General features: G+C 55.1%; 1 protein-coding gene across 2 annotated transcripts in view; it reads right to left on the bottom strand.

Annotated features, from left to right (window-relative positions):
• The window catches only part of LOC121274182 (serine/threonine-protein kinase A-Raf-like), a 263820-nt gene that overhangs the window by 98479 nt on the left and 137511 nt on the right, over window positions 1-27830 (bottom strand). For both annotated transcript variants that reach the window (XM_041181384.1, XM_041181383.1), the window contains exons 6-10: window positions 7557-7649; window positions 6587-6722; window positions 2317-2344; window positions 1765-1973; window positions 19-136 (exon numbers count right to left, since the gene is read on the bottom strand). In XM_041181384.1, the coding sequence (XP_041037318.1) occupies window positions 19-136; window positions 1765-1973; window positions 2317-2344; window positions 6587-6722; window positions 7557-7649 (584 nt within the window). The remainder of the gene's footprint in view (window positions 1-18; window positions 137-1764; window positions 1974-2316; window positions 2345-6586; window positions 6723-7556; window positions 7650-27830) is intronic.

The raw sequence follows: 27830 nt of genomic DNA on the forward strand, positions 1-27830 counted from the left end.
ATAGTTCCCCATGCTTACCATGCCACTTTGCTTTGTACACAGTGCCGAACGAGCCAGCTCCGATCCTCTTCAGTACGTTTATCTCACTCCTGTGGATTTCCCAGTAGATGCTGGAATCTCGGTGCGGCCGCGTTCGCTTGAAAACCGAGCAAATCGAGTTAATCTCTCCCTGCGGAAGAGCTGATCACTCTGTCCAAATCAACAGATGACCTCTGCTTAATGGTGAAGCACTCCCACCCGTTCAGTTTCTACACAGAGTGCTGCGTTAAGCCAGCGTGGCACACCCGGGGGCAATCTGCACGCGTGACTCACCCTGGGCTGCGCCCGCCTACACAGCGCACCCTGGGCTGTGTTAACCTGCATTACGCACACTGAGCTGTGTTAGGCTGCATTACGCACCCTGGGCTGCGTTAGTCTGCATTACGCACCCTGGGCTGCGTTAGCCTGCATTACGCACCCTGGACTGCGTTAGCCTGCATTACGCACCCTGGGCTGCGTTAGCCTGCATTACGCACCCTGGGCTGCGTTAGCCTGCATTACGCACCCTGGGCTGCGTTAGCCTGCATTACGCACCCTGGGCTGCGTTAGCCTGCATTACGCAAACTGAGCTGCGTTAGCCTGCATTATGCACACTGAGCTGTGTTAGCCTGCATTACGCACACTGAGCTGCGTTAGCCTGCATTACGCACACAGCTGCGTTAGCCTGCATTACGCACCCTGGGCTGCGTTAGCCTGCATTATGCACACTGAGCTGCGTTAGCCCGCATTACGCACACTAAGCTGCGTTAGCCTGCATTACGCACACTGAACTGCGTTAGCCCACATTACGCACACTGAGCTGTGCTAGCCTGCATTACGCACACTGAGCTGTGTTAGCCCGCATTATGCACACTGAACTGTGTTAGCCTGCGTTACGCGCACTGAACTGTGTTAGCCCGCATTACGCACACTGAGCTGTGCTAGCTTGCATTACGCACACTGAACTGCATTAGCCTGTTTTACGCACACTCAGCTGTGCTAGCCTGCATTACGCACACTGAGCTGCGTTAGCCTGCATTATGCACACTGAACTGTGTTAGCCCGCATTACGCACACTGAGCTGCGTTAGCCTGCATTACGCACACTGAGCTGCGTTAGCCTGCATTACGCACACTGAGCTGCGTTAGCCTGCATTACGCACACTGAGCTGCGTTAGCCTGCATTACGCACACTGAGCTGCGTTAGCCTGCATTACGCACACTGAGCTGTGCTAGCCTGCATTACGCACACTGAGCTGTGCTAGCCTGCATTATGCACACAGAGCTGTGTTAGCCTGCACTACGCACACTGAGCTCCGCTAGCCTGCATTACGCACACTGAGCTGTGCTAGCCTGCATTACGCACACTGAGCTGTGCTAGCCTGCATTACGCACACTGAGCTGTGCTAGCCTGCATTACGCACACTGAGCTGTGCTAGCCTGCATTACGCACACTGAGCTGTGCTAGCCTGCATTACGCACACTGAGCTGTGCTAGCCTGCATTACACACACTGAGCTGTGCTAGCCTGCATTACGCACACTAAAGCTAGAGTTCAGCCTACAGACAAAGGAGGTAGGAGCAGGAATCGACCCATTCAGCCTCTTCCTGCCCTACTCCCCCCTCACCGCCCCCCCCCACCGCCCCCACACCCAGTTTGCCCATCGCTCTGCCATCGTCGACCTCCTGCCTCATTACACTTTACAGTTGTTAAGAAAGGTCAGCGTAAATAAGGGACGGGTGCCTACCTGGAGTGTTGGGTACAGCTCGGGGTCCTGGTACCCAAGCCCGCCTATGACCTGAGTGCCCGTCCCTCTGGTCACCACTTTCCTGCGGTCGTCCGACGAGGAGGACAGCTTCCGCTCCCGGTTCGGCGTCATGGGTGACTTGGGCTGCGGGGTAGAGGGTCCGTGCGGCGAGGCCGAGTGCGGGGGGCTGGGCGACTGCTTGCGGAACCCTGCGGGGGATCAAAGTGGGGTCACAGCGTCACATGGGAGCAACGGTACCCCTCTATCCCCGCCACCCCCCCCCAGTCCCGAGTCCACCGCCACTCACAACACCCACCCCTCCACTTTACGGCTCGCCCCGCAACTTGACCCGGCGCGTTCCGTCATCACCGGCCACCCCCACCCAGCCCAACCCCCTCCCCTTCACCGCCAGACCCCAATGTGCCGCGAGTTCTGGAACGTAGTGGCCTGCACAGCTCTCTCTACCCGTTCCCTCTGCGATCTGGCGCAGTCCAGAGCTACAGCTTGTGGGAGAACCTCCGGAAATGGAATAGGGACGCACGAGAAACTCACCAACAGCGGGCTGCGACTTCAGGGCATCCTGCAAAGGGAACGTCAGAGTGTCAGCCAAAGGGAAACAGCTCAGGAAAGAACAGACACGTGGACACAAATGGGTTTTGTACATATAGCTTGTCCTCAGCTAGACAACTCAGTAACACAGAGTCTCAATGCCCCCTGAACCCCAATACTCAGTAACACAGAGTCTCACTGCCCCCTGAACCCCGATACACAGTAACACAGAGTCTCACCGTCCCCCTGAACCCCAATGCTCAGTAACACAGAGTCTCACCGTCCGCCTGAACCCCAATGCTCAGTAACACAGAGTCTCACCATCCCCCTGAACCCCAATATTCAGTAACACAGAGTCTCACTGCCCCCTGAACCTAAATACTCAGTAACAGAGTCTCACCGTCCCCCTTAAACCCAATACTCAGTAACACAGAGTCTCACCATCCCCCTGAACTCCAATACTCAGTAACACTGAGTCTCAATGCCCCCCTGAACCCCAATACTCAGTAACACTGAGTCTCACCGTCCCCCTGAACCCCAATACTCAGTAACACAGAGTCTCACTGTCCCCCTAAACCCCAATACTCAGTAACACAGAGTCTCACTGCCCCCTGAACCCCAATACTCAGTAACACTGAGTCTCACTGCCCCCGAACCCCAATACTCAGTAACACAGAATCTCACCGTCCCCCTGAACCCAGATACACAGTAACACAGAATCTCACTGCCCCCTGAACCCCAATATTCAGTAACACAGAATCTCACTGCCCCCTGAACCCCAATATTCAGTAACACAGAATCTCACTGCCCCCTGAACCCCAATATTCAGTAACACAGAATCTCACTGCCCCCTGAACCCCAATATTCAGTAACACAGAATCTCACTGCCCCCTGAACCCCAATATTCAGTAACACAGAATCTCACTGCCCCCTGAAACCCGATACACGGTAACACAGAATCTCACCGTCCCCCTGAACCCCAATACTCAGTAACACAGAATCTCACCGTCCCCCTGAACCCCAATACTCAGTAACACAGAGTCCCACTGCCCCCTGAACCCCAATACTCAGTAACAAGAATCTCACCGCCCCCCTGAACCCCAACACTCAGTAACACAGAATCTCACTGCCTCCCTGAACCCCAACACTCAGTAACACAGAATCTCACTGCCCCCCGAACCCCAATACTCAGTAACACAGAGTCTCATGGCCCCCGAACCCCGATACTCAGTAACAAGAATCTCACCGCCCCCCTGAACCCCAATACACAGTAACACAGAATCTCACTGTCCACCTGAACCCCAACACTCAGTAACACAGAATCTCACCACCCCCTGAACCCCAATACTCAGTAACACAGAATCTCACCGCCCCCTGAACCCCAATATTCAGTAACACAGAATCTCACTGGCCCCCTGAACCCCAATACTCAGTAACACAGAATCTCACTGCCCCCTGAACCCCAATACTCAGTAACACAGAATCTCACTGGCCCCCTGAACCCCAATACTCATTAACACAGAAGCTCACTGCCCCCTGAACCCCAATACACAGTAACACAGAATCTCACCACCCCCCCTGAACCCCAATACACAGTAACACAGAATCTCACCATCCCCCTGAACCCCGATACTCAGTAACACAGAATCTCACCGCCCCCTGAACCCCAATACTCAGTAACACAGAATCTCACCGTCCCCCTGAACCCTAATACATAGTAACACAGAATCTCACCGTCCCCCGGAACCCCGATACTCAGTAACACAGAATCTCACTGTCCCCCTGAACCCCAACACTCAGTAACACAGAATCTCACCGCCCCCTGAACCCCAATACTCAGTAACACAGAATCTCACTGCCCCCTGAACCCCAATACTCAGTAACACAGAATCTCACTGGCCCCCTGAACCCCAATACTCATTAACACAGAAGCTCACCGCCCCCTGAACCCCAATACACAGTAACACAGAATCTCACTGTCCCCTGAACCCCAATGCTCAGTAACACTGAATCTCACCGTCCCCTGAACCCCAATACTCAGTAACACAGAATCTCACTGTCCCCCTGAACCCCAATACTCATTAACACAGAATCTCACTGCCCCCTGAACCCCAATACACAGTAACACAGAATCTCACTGTCCCCTGAACCCCAATACTCAGTAACACAGAATCTCACCATCCCCCTTAAACCCAACACTCAGTAACACAGAATCTCACTGACCCCCTGAGGCCCAACACTCAGTAACAAGAATCTCACTGCCCCCCTGAACCCCAACACTCAGTAACACAGAATCTCACCTTCCCCCTGAACCCTACTGCTTAGTAACACAGAATCTCACTGCGCCCTGAACCCCAATACTCAGTAACACAGAATCTCACTGCCCCCGAACCCCAATAATCAGTAACATGGGATCTCACTGTCCCCCTGAACCCCAATGCTCAGTAACACTGAATCGCACCGTCCCACTGAACCCCAATAAACAGTAACATGGGATCTCACTGTCCCCCGAAACCTAATACTCAGTAACACAGAATCTCACTGCCCCCCTGAACCCCAATACTCAGTAACTCAGAATCTCACTGTCCCCTGAATCCCAATGCTCAGTAACACAATCTCACTGCCCCTGAACCCCAATACTCAGTAACACAGAATCTCACCGTCCCCCTTAAACCCAATGCTCAGTAACACAGAATCTCACTGCCCCCTGAACCCCAATACTCAGTAACACAGAATCTCACTGCCCCCTGAAACCCGATACACAGTAACACAGAATCTCACCGTCCCCCTGAACCCCAATACTCAGTAACACAGAATCTCACTGCCCCCTGAACCCCAATACTCAGTAACACAGAATCTCACCGTCCCCCTTAAACCCAATGCTCAGTAACAAAGAGTCTCACTGCCCCCTGAACCCCAATACTCAGTAACAGAGTCTCACTGCCCCCCTGAACCCCAATACTCAGTAACAAGAATCTCACCGCCCCCCTGAACCCCAACACTCAGTAACACAGAATCTCACTGCCCCCCTGAACCCCAACACTCAGTAACACAGAATCTCACTGCCCCTCTGAACCCCAATACTCAGTAACACAGAGTCTCACGGCCCCCGAACCCCGATACTCAGTAACAAGAATCTCACCACCCCCTGAACCCCAATACACAGTAACACAGAATCTCACCGTCCGCCAAAACCCCAACACTCAGTAACACAGAATCTCACTGCCCCTCTGAACCCCAATACTCAGTAACACAGAGTCTCACGGCCCCCGAACCCCGATACTCAGTAACAAGAATCTCACCACCCCCTGAACCCCAATACACAGTAACACAGAATCTCACCGTCCGCCAAAACCCCGATACTCAGTAACACAGAATCTCACCGCCCCCGAACCCCAATACTCAGTAACACAGAATCTCACCGTCCCCCTGAACCCCGATACTCAGTAACACAGAATCTCACCGTCCCCCTGAACCCTAATACATAGTAACACAGAATCTCACCGTCCCCCTGAACCCCGATACTCAATAACACAGAATCTCACTGTCCCCCTGAACCCCAACACTCAGTAACACAGAATCTCACCGCCCCCTGAACCCCAATACTCAGTAACACAGAATCTCACCGTCCCCCTTAAACCCAATACTCAGTAACACAGAATCTCACTGCCCCCTGAACCCCAATACTCAGTAACACAGAATCTCACTGTCCCCCTGAACCCCAATACTCATTAACACAGAATCTCACTGCCCCCTGAAACCCAATACACAGTAACAAAGAGTCTCACTGCCCCCTGAACCCCAATACTCAGTAACACAGAATCTCACCGCCCCCCGAACCCCAACACTCAGTAACACAGAATCTCACTGCCCCCTGAACCCCAATACTCAGTAACACTGAATCGCACCGTCCCCCTGAACCCCAATACTCAGGAACATGGGATCTCACTGTCCCCCTGAAACCTAATAGTAACACAGAATCTCACTGCCCCCCCTGAACCCCAATGTCAGTAACACAGAATCTCACCGTCCCCCTGAACCCTAATACTTAGTATCACAGAATCTCACTGCCCCCTGAACCCCAATGCTCAGTAACACAGAATCTCACCGTCCCCCTGAACCCCAATACTCAGTAACAGTGTGTTGCACCGCCCCTGTGAACCCCAATGCTCAGTAACAGGGGGATCAGGTTATACTTGAGCTCCCATATTTCATCCAGAGCGGTGCTTGTGAAGCTTTGTCGTGTCACCAGCGTAGGCTGCTAATTCCTCACCTCTATGATGCTCATGTTGACTGGTGCTGTGGTGCTGGACATGTGAACGTTGGGGGTCGAGGTCGATCGTTGTCTCTGCAGCTGCCCTTCAACGGGTGGGCAGTGACTTGGGAAGGTGAAAGCGGGTGGTGCCAGCCTGCAATGCGAAGCAAAACCACGTCAACATCGTGCCCAGCAGCAGAAAGGCACAATTCAATGCTCGGGGTAATCCAGGTTTGATACTCTCACTGGTGTCAGTGCTGAGAGAGTGCCGCGCCGTCCGAGGGTCCCAGCCGAGGGAGCGCCGCGCCGTCCGAGGGTCCCAGCCGAGGGAGCGCCGCGCCGTCCGAGGGTCCCAGCCGAGGGAGCGCCGCGCCGTCCGAGGGTCCCAGCCGAGGGAGCGCCGCGCCGTCCGAGGGTCCCAGCCGAGGGAGCGCCGCGCCGTCCGAGGGTCCCAGCCGAGGGAGCGCCGCGCCGTCCGAGGGTCCCAGCCGAGGGAGCGCCGCGCCGTCCGAGGGTCCCAGCCGAGGGAGCGCCGCGCCGTCCGAGGGTCCCAGCCGAGGGAGCGCCGCGCCGTCCGAGGGTCCCAGCCGAGGGAGCGCCGCGCCGTCCGAGGGCCACAGCCGAGGGAGCGCCGCGCCGTCCGAGGGCCACAGCCGAGGGAGCGCAGCGCCGTCCGAGGGTCGTAGCCGAGGGAGCGCCGCGCCGTCCGAGGGTCGCAGCCGAGGGAGAGCCGCGCCGTCCGAGGGTCGTAGCCGAGGGAGCGCCGCGCCGTCCGAGGGTCGTAGCCGAGGGAGCGCCGCGCCGTCCGAGGGTCGTAGCCGAGGGAGCGCCGCGCCGTCCGAGGATCACAGCCGAGGGAGCGCCGCGCCGTCCAAGGGTCACAGCCGAGGGAGCGCCGCGCCGTCCAAGGGTCACAGCCGAGGGGGGCAGGGGGTGGTGAGATGTGGGCAAGAGACTCTCCGGCAGCACGTCACACACATGGTCTCACCTTGCTGAGGACTGAGGAGTCAGCAGTTGGTCGGTCAGGGACGAGGGCATCGGCGACAGCGGCGGCTCATCGTAGAGGTCGGGAGATGCTGGACTGCGAGGCAAGAGGAAAGAATCAGATGATGCCAGGGAGACCGGATCTCCCAGCTCAGCAAACACGCTGTTACCGCAACGTGCCAACGTACCACCCGATACCCTCGCTCTGCACTCACTCTCCAACATATCACCGCTCCCTCCCTCTGCACTCACTCACCCACATATCACCGCTCCCTCCCTCTATACACACTCACCCACATATCACCACCCCCTCCCTCTATACTCACTGTCCCACATATCACCGCTCCCTCCCTCTATACTCACTCTCCCACATATCACCGCTCCCTCCCTCTATACTCACTCTCCCACATATCACAGCTCCCTCCCTCTGCACTCACTCTCCCACATATCACAGCTCCCTCCCTCTATACTCACTCTCCCACATATCACCGCTCCCTCCCTCTATACTCACTATCCCACATATCACAGCTCCCTCCCTCTATACTCACTCTCCCACATATCACCGCTCCCTCCCTCTATGCTCACTCTCCCACATATCACCGCTCCCTCCCTCTATACTCACTCTCCCACATATCACCGCCCCCTCCCTCTATACTCACTCTCCCACATATCACCGCTCCCTCCCTCTATACTCACTCTCCCACATATCACCGCTCCCTCCCTCTATACTCACTCTCCCACATATCACCGCTCCCTCCCTCTGCACTCACTCTCCCACATATCACCGCCCCCTCCCTCTATACTCACTCTCCCACATATCACCGCTCCCTCCCTCTGCACTCACGCTCCCACATATCACAGCTCCCTCCCTCTGTACTCACTCTCCCACATATCACCGCTCCCTCCCTCTATACTCACTCTCCCACATATCACAGCTCCCTCCCTCTATACTCACTCTCCCACATATCACCGCTCCCTCCCTCTATACTCACTCTCCCACATATCACCGCTCCCTCCCTCTATACTCACTCTCCCACATATCACCGCTCCCTCCCTCTATACTCACTCTCCCACATATCACCGCCCCCTCCCTCTATACTCACTCTCCCACATATCACAGCTCCCTCCCTCTGTACTCACTCTCCCACATATCACCGCTCCCTCCCTCTATACTCACTCTCCCACATATCACCGCTCCCTCCCTCTATACTCACTCTCCCACATATCACAGCTCCCTCCCTCTATACTCACTCTCCCACATATCACCGCTCCCTCCCTCTATACTCACTCTCCCACATATCACCGCTCCCTCCCTCTATACTCACTCTCCCACATATCACCGCTCCCTCCCTCTGTACTCACTCTCCCACATATCACCGCTCCCTCCCTCTATACTCACTCTCCCACATATCACCGCTCCCTCCCTCTGTACTCACTCTCCCACATATCACCGCTCCCTCCCTCTATACTCACTCTCCCACATATCACCGCTCCCTCCCTCTGCACTCACTCTCCCACATATCACCGCTCCCTCCCTCTGTACTCACTCTCCCACATATCACCGCTCCCTCCCTCTATACTCACTCTCCCACATATCACCGCTCCCTCCCTCTGTACTCACTCTCCCACATATCACCGCTCCCTCCCTCTATACTCACTCTCCCACATATCACCGCTCCCTCCCTCTATACTCACTCTCCCACATATCACCGCTCCCTCCCTCTGCACTCACTCTCCCACATATCACCGCTCCCTCCCTCTGCGCTCACTCTCCCACATATCACCGCTCCCTCCCTCTGCACTCACTCTCCCACATATCACCGCTCCCTCCCTCTGCGCTCACTCTCCCACATATCACCGCTCCCTCCCTCTGTACTCACTCTCCCACATATCACCGCTCCCTCCCTCTATACTCACTCTCCCACATATCACCGCTCCCTCCCTCTATACTCACTCTCCCACATATCACCGCTCCCTCCCTCTGCACTCACTCTCCCACATATCACCGCTCCCTCCCTCTATACTCACTCTCCCACATATCACAGCTCCCTCCCTCTGCACTCACTCTCCAACATATCACCGCTCCCTCCCTCTGCGCTCACTCTCCCACATATCACCGCTCCCTCCCTCTATACTCACTCTCCCACATATCACCGCTCCCTCCCTCTATACTCACTGTCCCACATATCACCGCTCCCTCCCTCTATACTCACTCTCCCACATATCACCGCTCCCTCCCTCTAGTCTCACTCTCCCACATATCACCGCTCCCTCCCTCTGTACTCACTCTCCCACATATCACCGCTCCCTCCCTCTATACTCACTCTCCCACATATCACAGCTCCCTCCCTCTATACTCACTCTCCCACATATCACCGCTCCCTCCCTCTATGCTCACTCTCCCACATATCACCGCTCCCTCCCTCTATACTCACTCTCCCACATATCACAGCTCCCTCCCTCTATACTCACTCTCCCACATATCACCGCTCCCTCCCTCTATACTCACTCTCCCACATATCACAGCTCCCTCCCTCTGTACTCACTCTCCCACATATCACCGCTCCCTCCCTCTATACTCACTCTCCCACATATCACCGCTCCCTCCCTCTATACTCACTCTCCCACATAACACCGCTCCCTCCCTCTATACTCACTCTCCCACATATCACCGCTCCCTCCCTCTGCACTCACTCTCCCACATATCACCGCTCCCTCCCTCTATACTCACTCTCCCACATATCACCGCCCCCTCCCTCTATACTCACTGTCCCACATATCACCGCTCCCTCCCTCTATACTCACTGTCCCACATATCACCGCTCCCTCCCTCTATACTCACTCTCCCACATATCACCGCTCCCTCCCTCTAGTCTCACTCTCCCACATATCACCGCTCCCTCCCTCTGTACTCACTCTCCCACATATCACCGCTCCCTCCCTCTATACTCACTCTCCCACATATCACAGCTCCCTCCCTCTATACTCACTCTCCCACATATCACCGCTCCCTCCCTCTATGCTCACTCTCCCACATATCACCGCTCCCTCCCTCTATACTCACTCTCCCACATATCACAGCTCCCTCCCTCTATACTCACTCTCCCACATATCACCGCTCCCTCCCTCTATACTCACTCTCCCACATATCACAGCTCCCTCCCTCTGTACTCACTCTCCCACATATCACCGCTCCCTCCCTCTATACTCACTCTCCCACATATCACCGCTCCCTCCCTCTATACTCACTCTCCCACATAACACCGCTCCCTCCCTCTATACTCACTCTCCCACATATCACCGCTCCCTCCCTCTGCACTCACTCTCCCACATATCACCGCTCCCTCCCTCTATACTCACTCTCCCACATATCACCGCTCCCTCCCTCTATACTCACTCTCCCACATATCACCGCTCCCTCCCTCTATACTCACTCTCCCACATATCACAGCTCCCTCCCTCTATACTCACTCTCCCACATATCACCGCTCCCTCCCTCTATACTCACTCTCCCACATATCACAGCTCCCTCCCTCTGTACTCACTCTCCCACATATCACCGCTCCCTCCCTCTATACTCACTCTCCCACATATCACCGCTCCCTCCCTCTATACTCACTCTCCCACATAACACCGCTCCCTCCCTCTATACTCACTCTCCCACATATCACCGCTCCCTCCCTCTGCACTCACTCTCCCACATATCACCGCTCCCTCCCTCTATACTCACTCTCCCACATATCACCGCCCCCTCCCTCTATACTCACTGTCCCACATATCACCGCTCCCTCCCTCTATACTCACTGTCCCACATATCACCGCTCCCTCCCTCTATACTCACTCTCCCACATATCACCGCTCCCTCCCTCTAGTCTCACTCTCCCACATATCACCGCTCCCTCCCTCTGTACTCACTCTCCCACATATCACCGCTCCCTCCCTCTGTACTCACTCTCCCACATATCACAGCTCCCTCCCTCTATACTCACTCTCCCACATATCACCGCTCCCTCCCTCTATGCTCACTCTCCCACATATCACCGCTCCCTCCCTCTATACTCACTCTCCCACATATCACAGCTCCCTCCCTCTATACTCACTCTCCCACATATCACCGCTCCCTCCCTCTATACTCACTCTCCCACATATCACAGCTCCCTCCCTCTGTACTCACTCTCCCACATATCACCGCTCCCTCCCTCTATACTCACTCTCCCACATATCACCGCTCCCTCCCTCTATACTCACTCTCCCACATAACACCGCTCCCTCCCTCTAAACTCACTCTCCCACATATCACCGCTCCCTCCCTCTGCACTCACTCTCCCACATATCACCGCTCCCTCCCTCTATACTCACTCTCCCACATATCACCGCTCCCTCCCTCTATACTCACTCTCCCACATATCACCGCTCCCTCCCTCTATACTCACTCTCCCACATATCACAGCTCCCTCCCTCTATACTCACTCTCCCACATATCACCGCTCCCTCCCTCTGCACTCACTCTCCCACATATCACCGCTCCCTCCCTCTATACTCACTCTCCCACATATCACCGCTCCCTCCCTCTATGCTCACTCTCCCACATATCACCGCTCCCTCCCTCTGTACTCACTCTCCCACATATCACCGCTCCCTCCCTCTGTACTCACTCTCCCACATATCACCGCTCCCTCCCTCTATACTCACTCTCCCACATATCACCGCTCCCTCCCTCTATACTCACTCTCCCACATATCACCGCTCCCTCCCTCTATACTCACTCTCCCACATATCACAGCTCCCTCCCTCTATACTCACTCTCCCACATATCACCGCTCCCTCCCTCTGTACTCACTCTCCCACATATCACCGCTCCCTCTATACTCACTCTCCCACATATCACCGCTCCCTCCCTCTATACTCACTCTCCCACATATCACCGCTCCCTCCCTCTGCACTCACTCTCCCACATATCACCGCTCCCTCCCTCTGTACTCACTCTCCCACATATCACCGCTCCCTCCCTCTGTACTCACTCTCCCACATATCACCGCTCCCTCCCTCTATACTCACTCTCCCACATATCACAGCTCCCTCCCTCTATACTCACTCTCCCACATATCACCGCTCCCTCCCTCTGCACTCACTCTCCCACATATCACCGCTCCCTCCCTCTATACTCACTCTCCCACATATCACCGCTCCCTCCCTCTATACTCACTCTCCCACATATCACAGCTCCCTCCCTCTATACTCACTCTCCCACATATCACCGCTCCCTCCCTCTATACTCACTCTCCCACATATCACCGCTCCCTCCCTCTGTACTCACTCTCCCACATATCACCGCTCCCTCCCTCTATACTCACTCTCCCACATATCACCGCTCCCTCCCTCTGTACTCACTCTCCCACATATCACCGCTCCCTCCCTCTGTACTCACTCTCCCACATATCACCGCTCCCTCCCTCTATACTCACTCTCCCACATATCACAGCTCCCTCCCTCTGTACTCACTCTCCCACATATCACCGCTCCCTCCCTCTATACTCACTCTCCCACATATCACCGCTCCCTCCCTCTGTACTCACTCTCCCACATATCACCGCTCCCTCCCTCTATACTCACTCTCCCACATATCACCGCTCCCTCCCTCTATACTCACTCTCCCACATATCACCGCTCCCTCCCTCTATACTCACTCTCCCACATATCACCGCTCCCTCCCTCTGCACTCACTCTCCCACATATCACCGCTCCCTCCCTCTATACTCACTCTCCCACATATCACCGCTCCCTCCCTCTATACTCACTCTCCCACATATCACCGCTCCCTCCCTCTATACTCACTCACCCACATATCACCGCTCCCTCCCTCTGTACTCACTCTCCCACATATCACCGCTCCCTCCCTCTATACTCACTCTCCCACATATCACAGCTCCCTCCCTCTATACTCACTCTCCCACATATCACCGCTCCCTCCCTCTGTACTCACTCTCCCACATATCACCGCTCCCTCCCTCTATACTCACTCTCCCACATATCACCGCTCCCTCCCTCTAGTACTCACTCTCCCACATATCACCGCTCCCTCCCTCTAGTACTCACTCTCCCACATATCACCGCTCCCTCCCTCTATACTCACTCTCCCACATATCACCGCTCCCTCCCTCTATACTCACTCTCCCACATATCACCGCTCCCTCCCTCTAGTACTCACTCTCCCACATATCACCGCTCCCTCCCTCTATACTCACTCTCCCACATATCACCGCTCCCTCCCTCTCTACTCACTCTCCCACATATCACCGCTCCCTCCCTCTATACTCACTCTCCCACATATCACCGCTCCCTCCCTCTGTACTCACTCTCCCACATATCACCGCTCCCTCCCTCTATACTCACTCTCCCACATATCACCGCTCCCTCCCTCTATACTCACTCTCCCACATATCACCGCTCCCTCCCTCTATACTCACTCTCCCACATATCACCGCTCCCTCCCTCTATACTCACTCTCCCACATATCACCGCTCCCTCCCTCTATACTCACTCTCCCACATATCACCGCTCCCTCCCTCTATACTCACTCTCCCACATATCACAGCTCCCTCCCTCTATACTCACTCTCCCACATATCACCGCTCCCTCCCTCTATACTCACTCTCCCACATATCACCGCTCCCTCCCTCTATACTCACTCTCCCACATATCACCGCTCCCTCCCTCTATACTCACTCTCCCACATATCACCGCTCCCTCCCTCTATACTCACTCTCCCACATATCACCGCTCCCTCCCTCTATACTCACTCTCCCACATATCACCGCTCCCTCCCTCTGTACTCACTCTCCCACATATCACCGCTCCCTCCCTCTATACTCACTCTCCCACATATCACCGCTCCCTCCCTCTATACTCACTCTCCCACATATCACCGCTCCCTCCCTCTATACTCACTCTCCCACATATCACCGCTCCCTCCCTCTATACTCACTCTCCCACATATCACCGCTCCCTCCCTCTATACTCACTCTCCCACATATCACCGCTCCCTCCCTCTATACTCACTCTCCCACATATCACCGCTCCCTCCCTCTGTACTCACTCTCCCACATATCACCGCTCCCTCCCTCTATACTCACTCTCCCACATATCACCGCTCCCTCCCTCTATACTCACTCTCCCACATATCACCGCTCCCTCCCTCTATACTCACTCTCCCACATATCACCGCTCCCTCCCTCTGTACTCACTCTCCCACATATCACCGCTCCCTCCCTCTATACTCACTCTCCCACATATCACCGCTCCCTCCCTCTATACTCACTCTCCCACATATCACCGCTCCCTCCCTCTATACTCACTCTCCCACATATCACAGCTCCCTCCCTCTATACTCACTCTCCCACATATCACCGCTCCCTCCCTCTATACTCACTCTCCCACATATCACCGCTCCCTCCCTCTATACTCACTCTCCCACATATCACCGCTCCCTCCCTCTATACTCACTCTCCCACATATCACCGCTCCCTCCCTCTATACTCACTCTCCCACATATCACCGCTCCCTCCCTCTATACTCACTCTCCCACATATCACCGCTCCCTCCCTCTATACTCACTCTCCCACATATCACCGCTCCCTCCCTCTATACTCACTCTCCCACATATCACCGCTCCCTCCCTCTATACTCACTCTCCCACATATCACCGCTCCCTCCCTCTATACTCACTCTCCCACATATCACCGCTCCCTCCCTCTATACTCACTCTCCCACATATCACCGCTCCCTCCCTCTATACTCACTCTCCCACATATCACCGCTCCCTCCCTCTATACTCACTCTCCCACATATCACCGCTCCCTCCCTCTATACTCACTCTCCCACATATCACCGCTCCCTCCCTCTATACTCACTCTCCCACATATCACCGCTCCCTCCCTCTATACTCACTCTCCCACATATCACCGCTCCCTCCCTCTGTACTCACTCTCCCACATATCACCGCTCCCTCCCTCTATACTCACTCTCCCACATATCACCGCTCCCTCCCTCTATACTCACTCTCCCACATATCACCGCTCCCTCCCTCTATACTCACTCTCCCACATATCACCGCTCCCTCCCTCTATACTCACTCTCCCACATATCACCGCTCCCTCCCTCTATACTCACTCTCCCACATATCACCGCTCCCTCCCTCTATACTCACTCTCCCACATATCACCGCTCCCTCCCTCTGTACTCACTCTCCCACATATCACCGCTCCCTCCCTCTGATACTCACTCTCCCACATATCACCGCTCCCTCCCTCTGTACTCACTCTCCCACATATCACCGCTCCCTCCCTCTGTACTCACTCTCCCACATATCACCGCTCCCTCCCTCTATACTCACTCTCCCACATATCACCGCTCCCTCCCTCTATACTCACTCTCCCACATATCACCGCTCCCTCCCTCTATACTCACTCTCCCACATATCACCGCTCCCTCCCTCTATACTCACTCTCCCACATATCACCGCTCCCTCCCTCTGTACTCACTCTCCCACATATCACCGCTCCCTCCCTCTATACTCACTCTCCCACATATCACCGCTCCCTCCCTCTATACTCACTCTCCCACATATCACCGCTCCCTCCCTCTGTACTCACTCTCCCACATATCACCGCTCCCTCCCTCTGTACTCACTCTCCCACATATCACCGCTCCCTCCCTCTGTACTCACTCTCCCACATATCACCGCTCCCTCCCTCTATACTCACTCTCCCACATATCACAGCTCCCTCCCTCTATACTCACTCTCCCACATATCACCGCTCCCTCCCTCTATACTCACTCTCCCACATATCACCGCTCCCTCCCTCTATACTCACTCTCCCACATATCACCGCTCCCTCCCTCTATACTCACTCTCCCACATATCACCGCTCCCTCCCTCTATACTCACTCTCCCACATATCACCGCTCCCTCCCTCTATACTCACTCTCCCACATATCACCGCTCCCTCCCTCTATACTCACTCTCCCACATATCACCGCTCCCTCCCTCTATACTCACTCTCCCACATATCACCAGCTCCCTCCCTCTGCACTCACTCTCCCACATATCACCGCTCCCTCCCTCTATACTCACTCTCCCACATATCACCGCTCCCTCCCTCTATACTCACTCTCCCACATATCACAGCTCCCTCCCTCTGTACTCACTCTCCCACATATCACCGCTCCCTCCCTCTATACTCACTCTCCCACATATCACCGCTCCCTCCCTCTGATACTCACTCTCCCACATATCACCGCTCCCTCCCTCTATACTCACTCTCCCACATATCACCGCTCCCTCCCTCTGTACTCACTCTCCCACATATCACCGCTCCCTCCCTCTATACTCACTCTCCCACATATCACCGCTCCTCCCTCTGTACTCACTCTCCCACATATCACCGCTCCCCTCCCTCTGCTACTCACTCTCCCACATATCACAGCTCCCTCCCTCTATACTCACTCTCCCACATATCACCGCTCCCTCCCTCTATACTCACTCTCCCACATATCACCGCTCCCTCCCTCTGCTACTCACTCTCCCACATATCACCGCTCCCTCCCTCTATACTCACTCTCCCACATATCACCGCTCCCTCCCTCTGTACTCACTCTCCCACATATCACCGCTCCCTCCCTCTGTACTCACTCTCCCACATATCACCGCTCCCTCCCTCTATACTCACTCTCCCACATATCACCGCTCCCTCCCTCTGTACTCACTCTCCCACATATCACCGCTCCCTCCCTCTGTACTCACTCTCCCACATATCACCGCTCCCTCCCTCTATACTCACTCTCCCACATATCACCGCTCCCTCCCTCTATACTCACTCTCCCACATATCACCGCTCCCTCCCTCTATACTCACTCTCCCACATATCACCGCTCCCTCCCTCTATACTCACTCTCCCACATATCACCGCTCCCTCCCTCTATACTCACTCTCCCACATATCACCGCTCCCTCCCTCTGTACTCACTCTCCCACATATCACCGCTCCCTCCCTCTATACTCACTCTCCCACATATCACCGCTCCCTCCCTCTGTACTCACTCTCCCACATATCACCGCTCCCTCCCTCTATACTCACTCTCCCACATATCACCGCTCCCTCCCTCTATACTCACTCTCCCACATATCACCGCTCCCTCCCTCTGTACTCACTCTCCCACATATCACCGCTCCCTCCCTCTATACTCACTCTCCCACATATCACCGCTCCCTCCCTCTATACTCACTCTCCCACATATCACCGCTCCCTCCCTCTATACTCACTCTCCCACTATCACCGCTCCCTCCCTCTATACTCACTCTCCCACATATCACCGCTCCCTCCCTCTATACTCACTCTCCCACATATCACCGCTCCCTCCCTCTATACTCACTCTCCCACATATCACCGCTCCCTCCCTCTGTACTCACTCTCCCACATATCACCGCTCCCTCCCTCTATACTCACTCACCCACATATCACCGCTCCCTCCCTCTATACTCACTCTCCCACATATCACCGCTCCCTCCCTCTACTCTCACTCTCCCACATATCACCGCTCCCTCCCTCTATACTCACTCTCCCACATATCACCGCTCCCTCCCTCTGTACTCACTCTCCCACATATCACCGCTCCCTCCCTCTGTACTCACTCTCCCACATATCACCGCTCCCTCCCTCTATACTCACTCTCCCACATATCACCGCTCCCTCCCTCTGTACTCACTCTCCCACATATCACCGCTCCCTCCCTCTATACTCACTCTCCCACATATCACCGCTCCCTCCCTCTGTACTCACTCTCCCACATATCACCGCTCCCTCCCTCTATACTCACTCTCCCACATATCACCGCTCCCTCCCTCTATACTCACTCTCCCACATATCACCGCTCCCTCCCTCTATACTCACTCTCCCCACATATCACCGCTCCCTCCCTCTGTACTCACTCTCCCACATATCACCGCTCCCTCCCTCTATACTCACTCTCCCACATATCACCGCTCCCTCCCTCTGCTACTCACTCTCCCACATATCACCGCTCCCTCCCTCTGTACTCACTCTCCCACATATCACCGCTCCCTCCCTCTATACTCACTCTCCCACATATCACCGCTCCCTCCCTCTGCTACTCACTCTCCCACATATCACCGCTCCCTCCCTCTATACTCACTCTCCCACATATCACCGCTCCCTCCCTCTATACTCACTCTCCCACATATCACCGCTCCCTCCCTCTATACTCACTCTCCCACATATCACCGCTCCCTCCCTCTATACTCACTCTCCCACATATCACCGCTCCCTCCCTCCTATACTCACTCTCCCACATATCACCCGCTCCCTCCCTCTGTACTCACTCTCCCACATATCACCGCTCCCTCCCTCTATACTCACTCTCCCACATATCACCGCTCCCTCCCTCTATACTCACTCTCCCACATATCACCGCTCCCTCCCTCTATACTCACTCTCCCACATATCACCGCTCCCTCCCTCTGTACTCACTCTCCCACATATCCACCGCTCCCTCCCTCTATACTCACTCTCCCACATATCACCGCTCCCTCCCTCTATACTCACTCTCCCACATATCACCGCTCCCTCCCTCTATACTCACTCTCCCACATATCACCGCTCCCTCCCTCTGTACTCACTCTCCCACATATCACCGCTCCCTCCCTCTATACACACTCTCCCACATATCACAGCTCCCTCCCTCTGTACTCACTCTCCCACATATCCACCGCTCCCTCCTCTATACTCACTCTCCCACATATCACCGCTCCCTCCCTCTGCACTCACTCTCCCACATATCACCGCTCCCTCCCTCTATACTCACTCTCCCACATATCACCGCTCCCTCCCTCTGTACTCACTCTCCCACATATCACCGCTCCCTCCCTCTAGTCTCACTCTCCCACATATCACCGCTCCCTCCCTCTGTATCACTCTCCCACATATCACCGCTCTCTCCCTCTATACTCACTCTCCCACATATCACCCGCTCCCTCCTCTGTACTCACTTCTCCCACATATCACCCGCTCCCTCCCTCTATACTCACTCTCCCACATATACCGCTCCCCTCCCTCTGTACTCACTCCCTCCCACATATCACCGCTCCCTCCCTCTATACATCACTCTCCCACATATCACCCGCTCCCTCCCTCTATACCTCACCTCTCCCACATATCACCCGCTCCTCCCTCTATACTCACTCTCCCACATATCACCGCATCCATCCCTCTGTACCTCACTCTCCCACATATCACCGCTCCTCCCCTCTGACTCACTCTCCCACATATCACGCTTCCTCCTCTATACTCACTCTCCCACATTTCACCGCTCCCCTCCCTCTGTACACACTCTCCCACATATCACCGCTCCTCCCTCTGCTACTCACTCTCCCACATATCACCGCTCCCTCCCTCTGTACTCACTCTCCCACATATCACTCTCCCTCCCTCTATACTCACTCTCCCACATATCACCGCTCCCTCCCTCTGTACTCACTCTCCCACATATCACCGCTCCCTCCCTCTATACTCACTCTCCCACATATCACCGCTCCCCTCCCTCTGTACTCACTCTCCCACATATCACAGCTCCCTCCCTCTATACTCACTCTCCCACATATCACCGCTCCCTCCCTCTATACTCACTCTCCCACATATCACCGCTCCCCTCCCTCTATACTCACTCTCCCACATATCACCGCTCCCTCCCTCTATACTCACTCACCCACATATCACCGCTCCCTCCCTCTGCACTCACTCTCCAACATATCACCGCTCCCTCCCTCTGTACTCACTCTCCCACATATCACCGCTCCCTCCCTCTATACTCACTCTCCCACATATCACCGCTCCCTCCCTCTGCACTCACTCTCCAACATATCACCGCTCCCTCCCTCTATACTCACTCTCCCACATATCACCGCTCCCTCCCTCTATACTCACTCTCCCACATATCACCGCTCCCTCCCTCTATACTCACTCTCCCACATATCACCGCTCCCTCCCTCTGCTCTCACTCTCCCACATATCACCGCTCCCTCCCTCTATACTCACTCTCCCACATATCACCGCTCCCTCCCTCTATACTCACTCTCCCACATATCACCGCTCCCTCCCTCTGTACTCACTCTCCCACATATCACCGCTCCCTCCCTCTATACTCACTCTCCCACATATCACCGCTCCCTCCCTCTATACTCACTCTCCCACATATCACCGCTCCCTCCCTCTGTACTCACTCTCCCACATATCACCGCTCCCTCCCTCTATACTCACTCTCCCACATATCACCGCTCCCTCCCTCTATACTCACTCTCCCACATATCACCGCTCCCTCCCTCTAGACTCACTCTCCCACATATCACCGCTCCCTCCCTCTGTACTCACTCTCCCACATATCACCGCTCCCTCCCTCTATACTCACTCTCCCACATATCACCGCTCCCTCCCTCTATACTCACTCTCCCACATATCACCGCTCCCTCCCTCTGCTACTCACTCTCCCACATATCACCGCTCCCTCCCTCTATACTCACTCTCCCACATATCACAGCTCCCTCCCTCTATACTCACTCTCCCACATATCACCGCTCCCTCCCTCTGCACTCACTCTCCCACATATCACCGCTCCCTCCCTCTGCGCTCACTCTCCCACATATCACCGCTCCCTCCCTCTATACTCACTCTCCCACATATCACCGCTCCCTCCCTCTATACTCACTCTCCCACATATCACCGCTCCCTCCCTCTGTACTCACTCTCCCACATATCACCGCTCCCTCCCTCTATACTCACTCTCCCACATATCACCGCTCCCTCCCTCTAGTCTCACTCTCCCACATATCACCGCTCCCTCCCTCTGTACTCACTCTCCCACATATCACCGCTCCCTCCCTCTGTACTCACTCTCCCACATATCACAGCTCCCTCCCTCTGATACTCACTCTCCCACATATCACCGCTCCCTCCCTCTATACTCACTCTCCCACATATCACCGCTCCCTCCCTCTATACTCACTCTCCCACATATCACCGCTCCCTCCCTCTGTACTCACTCTCCCACATATCACCGCTCCCTCCCTCTTTACTCACTCTCCCACATATCACCGCTCCCTCCCTCTATACTCACTCTCCCACATATCACCGCTCCCTCCCTCTATACTCACTCTCCCACATATCACCGCTCCCTCCCTCTGTACTCACTCTCCCACATATCACCGCTCCCTCCCTCTATACTCACTCTCCCACATATCACCGCTCCCTCCCTCTATACTCACTCTCCCACATATCACCGCTCCCTCCCTCTATACTCACTCTCCCACATATCACCGCTCCCTCCCTCTATACTCACTCTCCCACATATCACCGCTCCCTCCCTCTATACTCACTCTCCCACATATCACCGCTCCCTCCCTCTATACTCACTCTCCCACATATCACCGCTCCCTCCCTCTATACTCACTCTCCCACATATCACCGCTCCCTCCCTCTTGACTCACTCTCCCACATATCACCGCTCCCTCCCTCTATATCACTCTCCCACATATCACCGCTCCCTCCCTCTGTACTCACTCTCCCACATATCACCGCTCCCTCCCTCTATACTCACTCTCCCACATATCCACCGCTCCCTCCTCTATACTCACTCTCCCACATATCACAGCTCCCTCCCTCTGATACTCACTCTCCCACATATCACCGCTCCCTCCCTCTAAACTCACTCTCCCACATATCACAGCTCCCTCCCTCTATGCTCACTCTCCCACATATCACCGCTCCCTCCCTCTGTACTCACTCTCCCACATATCACCGCTCCCTCCCTCTATACTCACTCTCCCACATATCACCGCTCCCTCCCTCTATACTCACTCTCCCACATATCACCGCTCCCTCCCTCTATACTCACTCTCCCACATATCACCGCTCCCTCCCTCTATACTCACTCTCCCACATATCACCGCTCCCTCCCTCTATACTCACTCTCCCACATATCACCGCTCCCTCCCTCTATACTCACTCTCCCACATATCACCGCTCCCTCCCTCTATACTCACTCTCCCACATATCACCGCTCCCTCCCTCTATACTCACTCTCCCACATATCACCGCTCCCTCCCTCTATACTCACTCTCCCACATATCACCGCTCCCTCCCTCTATACTCACTCTCCCACATATCACCGCTCCCTCCCTCTATACTCACTCTCCCACATATCACCGCTCCCTCCCTCTATACTCACTCTCCCACATATCACCGCTCCCTCCCTCTATACTCACTCTCCCACATATCACCGCTCCCTCCCTCTATACTCACTCTCCCACATATCACCGCTCCCTCCCTCTATACTCACTCTCCCACATATCACCGCTCCCTCCCTCTGTACTCACTCTCCCACATATCACCTCGCTCCCTCCCTCTACTATACTCACTCACCACATATCACCGCTCCCTCCCTCTGTACTCACTCTCCCACATATCACCGCTCCCTCCCTCTGTACTCACTCTCCCACATATCACCGCTCCCTCCCTCTGCACTCACTCTCCCACATATCACCCGCTCCCTCCCTCTGTACTCACTCTCCACATTTCACCGCTCCCTCCCTCTATACTCACTCTCCCACATATCAACCGCTCCCTCCCTCTGTACTCACTCTCCCACATATCACGCTCCCCTCCCTCTAGTACTCACTCTCCCCATATCACCGCTCCCTCCCTCTATACTCACTCTCCCACATATCACCGCTCCCTCCCTCTGTACTCACTCTCCCACATATCACCGCTCCTCCCTCTGTACTCACTCTCCCACATATCACCGCTCCCTCCCCTCTGTACTCACTCTCCCACATATCACCGCTCCCTCCCTCTGTACTCACTCTCCCACATATCACAGCTCCCTCCCTCTAGTACTCACTCTCCCCACATATCACCGCTCCCTCCCTCTGTACTCACTCTCCCACATATCACAGCTCCCTCCCTCTATACTCACCTCTCCCACATATCACCGCTCCCTCCCTCTGTACTCACTCTCCCACATATCACCGCTCCCTCCCTCTGAACTCACTCTCCCACATATCACCGCTCCCTCCCTCTGTACTCACTCTCCCACATATCACCGCTCCCCTCCCTCTATACTCACATCTCCCACATATCACCGCTCCCTCCCTCTGACTCACTCTCCCACACAGATCACCAGCTCCCCTCCCTCTTACTCACTCTACCACATATCACCGCTCCCTCCTCTGTACTCACTCTCCCACATATCACACCCGCTCCTCCCTCTCTACTCACTCTCCCACATATCACAGCTCCTCCCTCTGTACTCACTCTCCCACATATCACACAGCTCCCTCCCTCTGTACTCACTCTCCCACATATCAACGCTCCCTCCCTCTATACTCACTCTCCCACATATCACCGCTCCCTCCCTCTGTACTCACTCTCCCACATATCACCGCTCCCTCCCTCTGTACTCACTCTCCACCATATCACAGCTCCCTCCCTCTGTACTCACTCTCCCACATATCACAGCGTCCCTCCCTCTGCACTCACTCTCCCACATACACCGCTCCCTCCCTCTACTACTCACTCTCCCACATATCACCGGCTTCCCTCCTCTATACTCACTCTCCCACATATCACCGCTCCCTCCCTCTGTAACTCACTCTCCCAACATACCCACCGCTCCCTCCCTCTGTACTCACTCTCCACATATCACCGCTCCCCTCCCTCTGCACTCACTCTCCCCACATATCACCGCTCCCTCCCCTATGACTCACTCTCTCCCACATATCACCGCTCCCTCCCTCTGTACTCACTCTCCCACATATCACACCGCTCCTCCCTCTGTACTCCTCTCCCACATATCACCGCTCTCCCTCCCTCTATACTCACTCTCCCACATATCACCGCTGCCCTCCCTCTGTACTCACTCTCCCACATATCACCGCTCCCTCCCTCTATATTCACTCTCCCACATATCACCGCTCCCTCCCTCTATACTCACTCTCACACATATCACCGCTCCCTCCCTCTATACTCACTCTCCCACATGTCACCGCTCCCTCCCTCTATACTCACTCTCCCACATATCACCGCTCCCTCCCTCTATACTCACTCTACCACATATCACCGCTCCCTCCCTCTATACTCACTCTCCCACATATCACCGCTCCCTCCCTCTATACTCACTCTCCCACATATCACCGCTCCCTCCCTCTATACTCACTCTCCCACATATCACCGCTCCCTCCCTCTATACTCACTCTCCCACATATCACCGCTCCCTCCCTCTATACTCACTCTCCCACATATCACCGCTCCCTCCCTCTATACTCACTCTCCCACATATCACCGCTCCCTCCCTCTATACTCACTCTCCCACATATCACCGCTCCCTCCCTCTATACTCACTCTCCCACATATCACCGCTCCCTCCCTCTATACTCACTCTCCCACATATCACCGCTCCCTCCCTCTATACTCACTCTCCCACATATCACCGCTCCCTCCCTCTATACTCACTCTCCCACATATCACCGCTCCCTCCCTCTATACTCACTCTCCCACATATCACCGCTCCCTCCCTCTATACTCACTCTCCCACATATCACCGCTCCCTCCCTCTATACTCACTCTCCCACATATCACCGCTCCCTCCCTCTATACTCACTCTCCCACATATCACCGCTCCCTCCCTCTATACTCACTCTCCCACATATCACCGCTCCCTCCCTCTATACTCACTCTCCCACATATCACCGCTCCCTCCCTCTATACTCACTCTCCCACATATCACCGCTCCCTCCCTCTATACTCACTCTCCCACATATCACCGCTCCCTCCCTCTATACTCACTCTCCCACATATCACCGCTCCCTCCCTCTATACTCACTCTCCCACATATCACCGCTCCCTCCCTCTATACTCACTCTCCCACATATCACCGCTCCCTCCCTCTATACTCACTCTCCCACATATCACCGCTCCCTCCCTCTATACTCACTCTCCCACATATCACCGCTCCCTCCCTCTATACTCACTCTCCCACATATCACCGCTCCCTCCCTCTATACTCACTCTCCCACATATCACCGCTCCCTCCCTCTATACTCACTCTCCCACATATCACCGCTCCCTCCCTCTATACTCACTCTCCCACATATCACCGCTCCCTCCCTCTATACTCACTCTCCCACATATCACCGCTCCCTCCCTCTATACTCACTCTCCCACATATCACCGCTCCCTCCCTCTATACTCACTCTCCCACATATCACCGCTCCCTCCCTCTATACTCACTCTCCCACATATCACCGCTCCCTCCCTCTATACTCACTCTCCCACATATCACCGCTCCCTCCCTCTATACTCACTCTCCCACATATCACCGCTCCCTCCCTCTATACTCACTCTCCCACATATCACCGCTCCCTCCCTCTATACTCACTCTCCCACATATCACCGCTCCCTCCCTCTATACTCACTCTCCCACATATCACCGCTCCCTCCCTCTATACTCACTCTCCCACATATCACCGCTCCCTCCCTCTATACTCACTCTCCCACATATCACCGCTCCCTCCCTCTATACTCACTCTCCCACATATCACCGCTCCCTCCCTCTATACTCACTCTCCCACATATCACCGCTCCCTCCCTCTATACTCACTCTCCCACATATCACCGCTCCCTCCCTCTATACTCACTCTCCCACATATCACCGCTCCCTCCCTCTATACTCACTCTCCCACATATCACCGCTCCCTCCCTCTATACTCACTCTCCCACATATCACCGCTCCCTCCCTCTATACTCACTCTCCCACATATCACCGCTCCCTCCCTCTATACTCACTCTCCCACATATCACCGCTCCCTCCCTCTATACTCACTCTCCCACATATCACCGCTCCCTCCCTCTATACTCACTCTCCCACATATCACCGCTCCCTCCCTCTATACTCACTCTCCCACATATCACCGCTCCCTCCCTCTATACTCACTCTCCCACATATCACCGCTCCCTCCCTCTATACTCACTCTCCCACATATCACCGCTCCCTCCCTCTATACTCACTCTCCCACATATCACCGCTCCCTCCCTCTATACTCACTCTCCCACATATCACCGCTCCCTCCCTCTATACTCACTCTCCCACATATCACCGCTCCCTCCCTCTATACTCACTCTCCCACATATCACCGCTCCCTCCCTCTATACTCACTCTCCCACATATCACCGCTCCCTCCCTCTATACTCACTCTCCCACATATCACCGCTCCCTCCCTCTATACTCACTCTCCCACATATCACCGCTCCCTCCCTCTATACTCACTCTCCCACATATCACCGCTCCCTCCCTCTATACTCACTCTCCCACATATCACCGCTCCCTCCCTCTATACTCACTCTCCCACATATCACCGCTCCCTCCCTCTATACTCACTCTCCCACATATCACCGCTCCCTCCCTCTATACTCACTCTCCCACATATCACCGCTCCCTCCCTCTATACTCACTCTCCCACATATCACCGCTCCCTCCCTCTATACTCACTCTCCCACATATCACCGCTCCCTCCCTCTATACTCACTCTCCCACATATCACCGCTCCCTCCCTCTATACTCACTCTCCCACATATCACCGCTCCCTCCCTCTATACTCACTCTCCCACATATCACCGCTCCCTCCCTCTATACTCACTCTCCCACATATCACCGCTCCCTCCCTCTATACTCACTCTCCCACATATCACCGCTCCCTCCCTCTATACTCACTCTCCCACATATCACCGCTCCCTCCCTCTATACTCACTCTCCCACATATCACCGCTCCCTCCCTCTATACTCACTCTCCCACATATCACCGCTCCCTCCCTCTATACTCACTCTCCCACATATCACCGCTCCCTCCCTCTATACTCACTCTCCCACATATCACCGCTCCCTCCCTCTATACTCACTCTCCCACATATCACCGCTCCCTCCCTCTATACTCACTCTCCCACATATCACCGCTCCCTCCCTCTATACTCACTCTCCCACATATCACCGCTCCCTCCCTCTATACTCACTCTCCCACATATCACCGCTCCCTCCCTCTATACTCACTCTCCCACATATCACCGCTCCCTCCCTCTATACTCACTCTCCCACATATCACCGCTCCCTCCCTCTATACTCACTCTCCCACATATCACCGCTCCCTCCCTCTATACTCACTC

Source organism: Carcharodon carcharias (assembly GCF_017639515.1).
Source record: "Carcharodon carcharias isolate sCarCar2 chromosome 35 unlocalized genomic scaffold, sCarCar2.pri SUPER_35_unloc_1, whole genome shotgun sequence".
In the NCBI taxonomy this organism is placed as follows: domain Eukaryota; kingdom Metazoa; phylum Chordata; class Chondrichthyes; order Lamniformes; family Lamnidae; genus Carcharodon; species Carcharodon carcharias.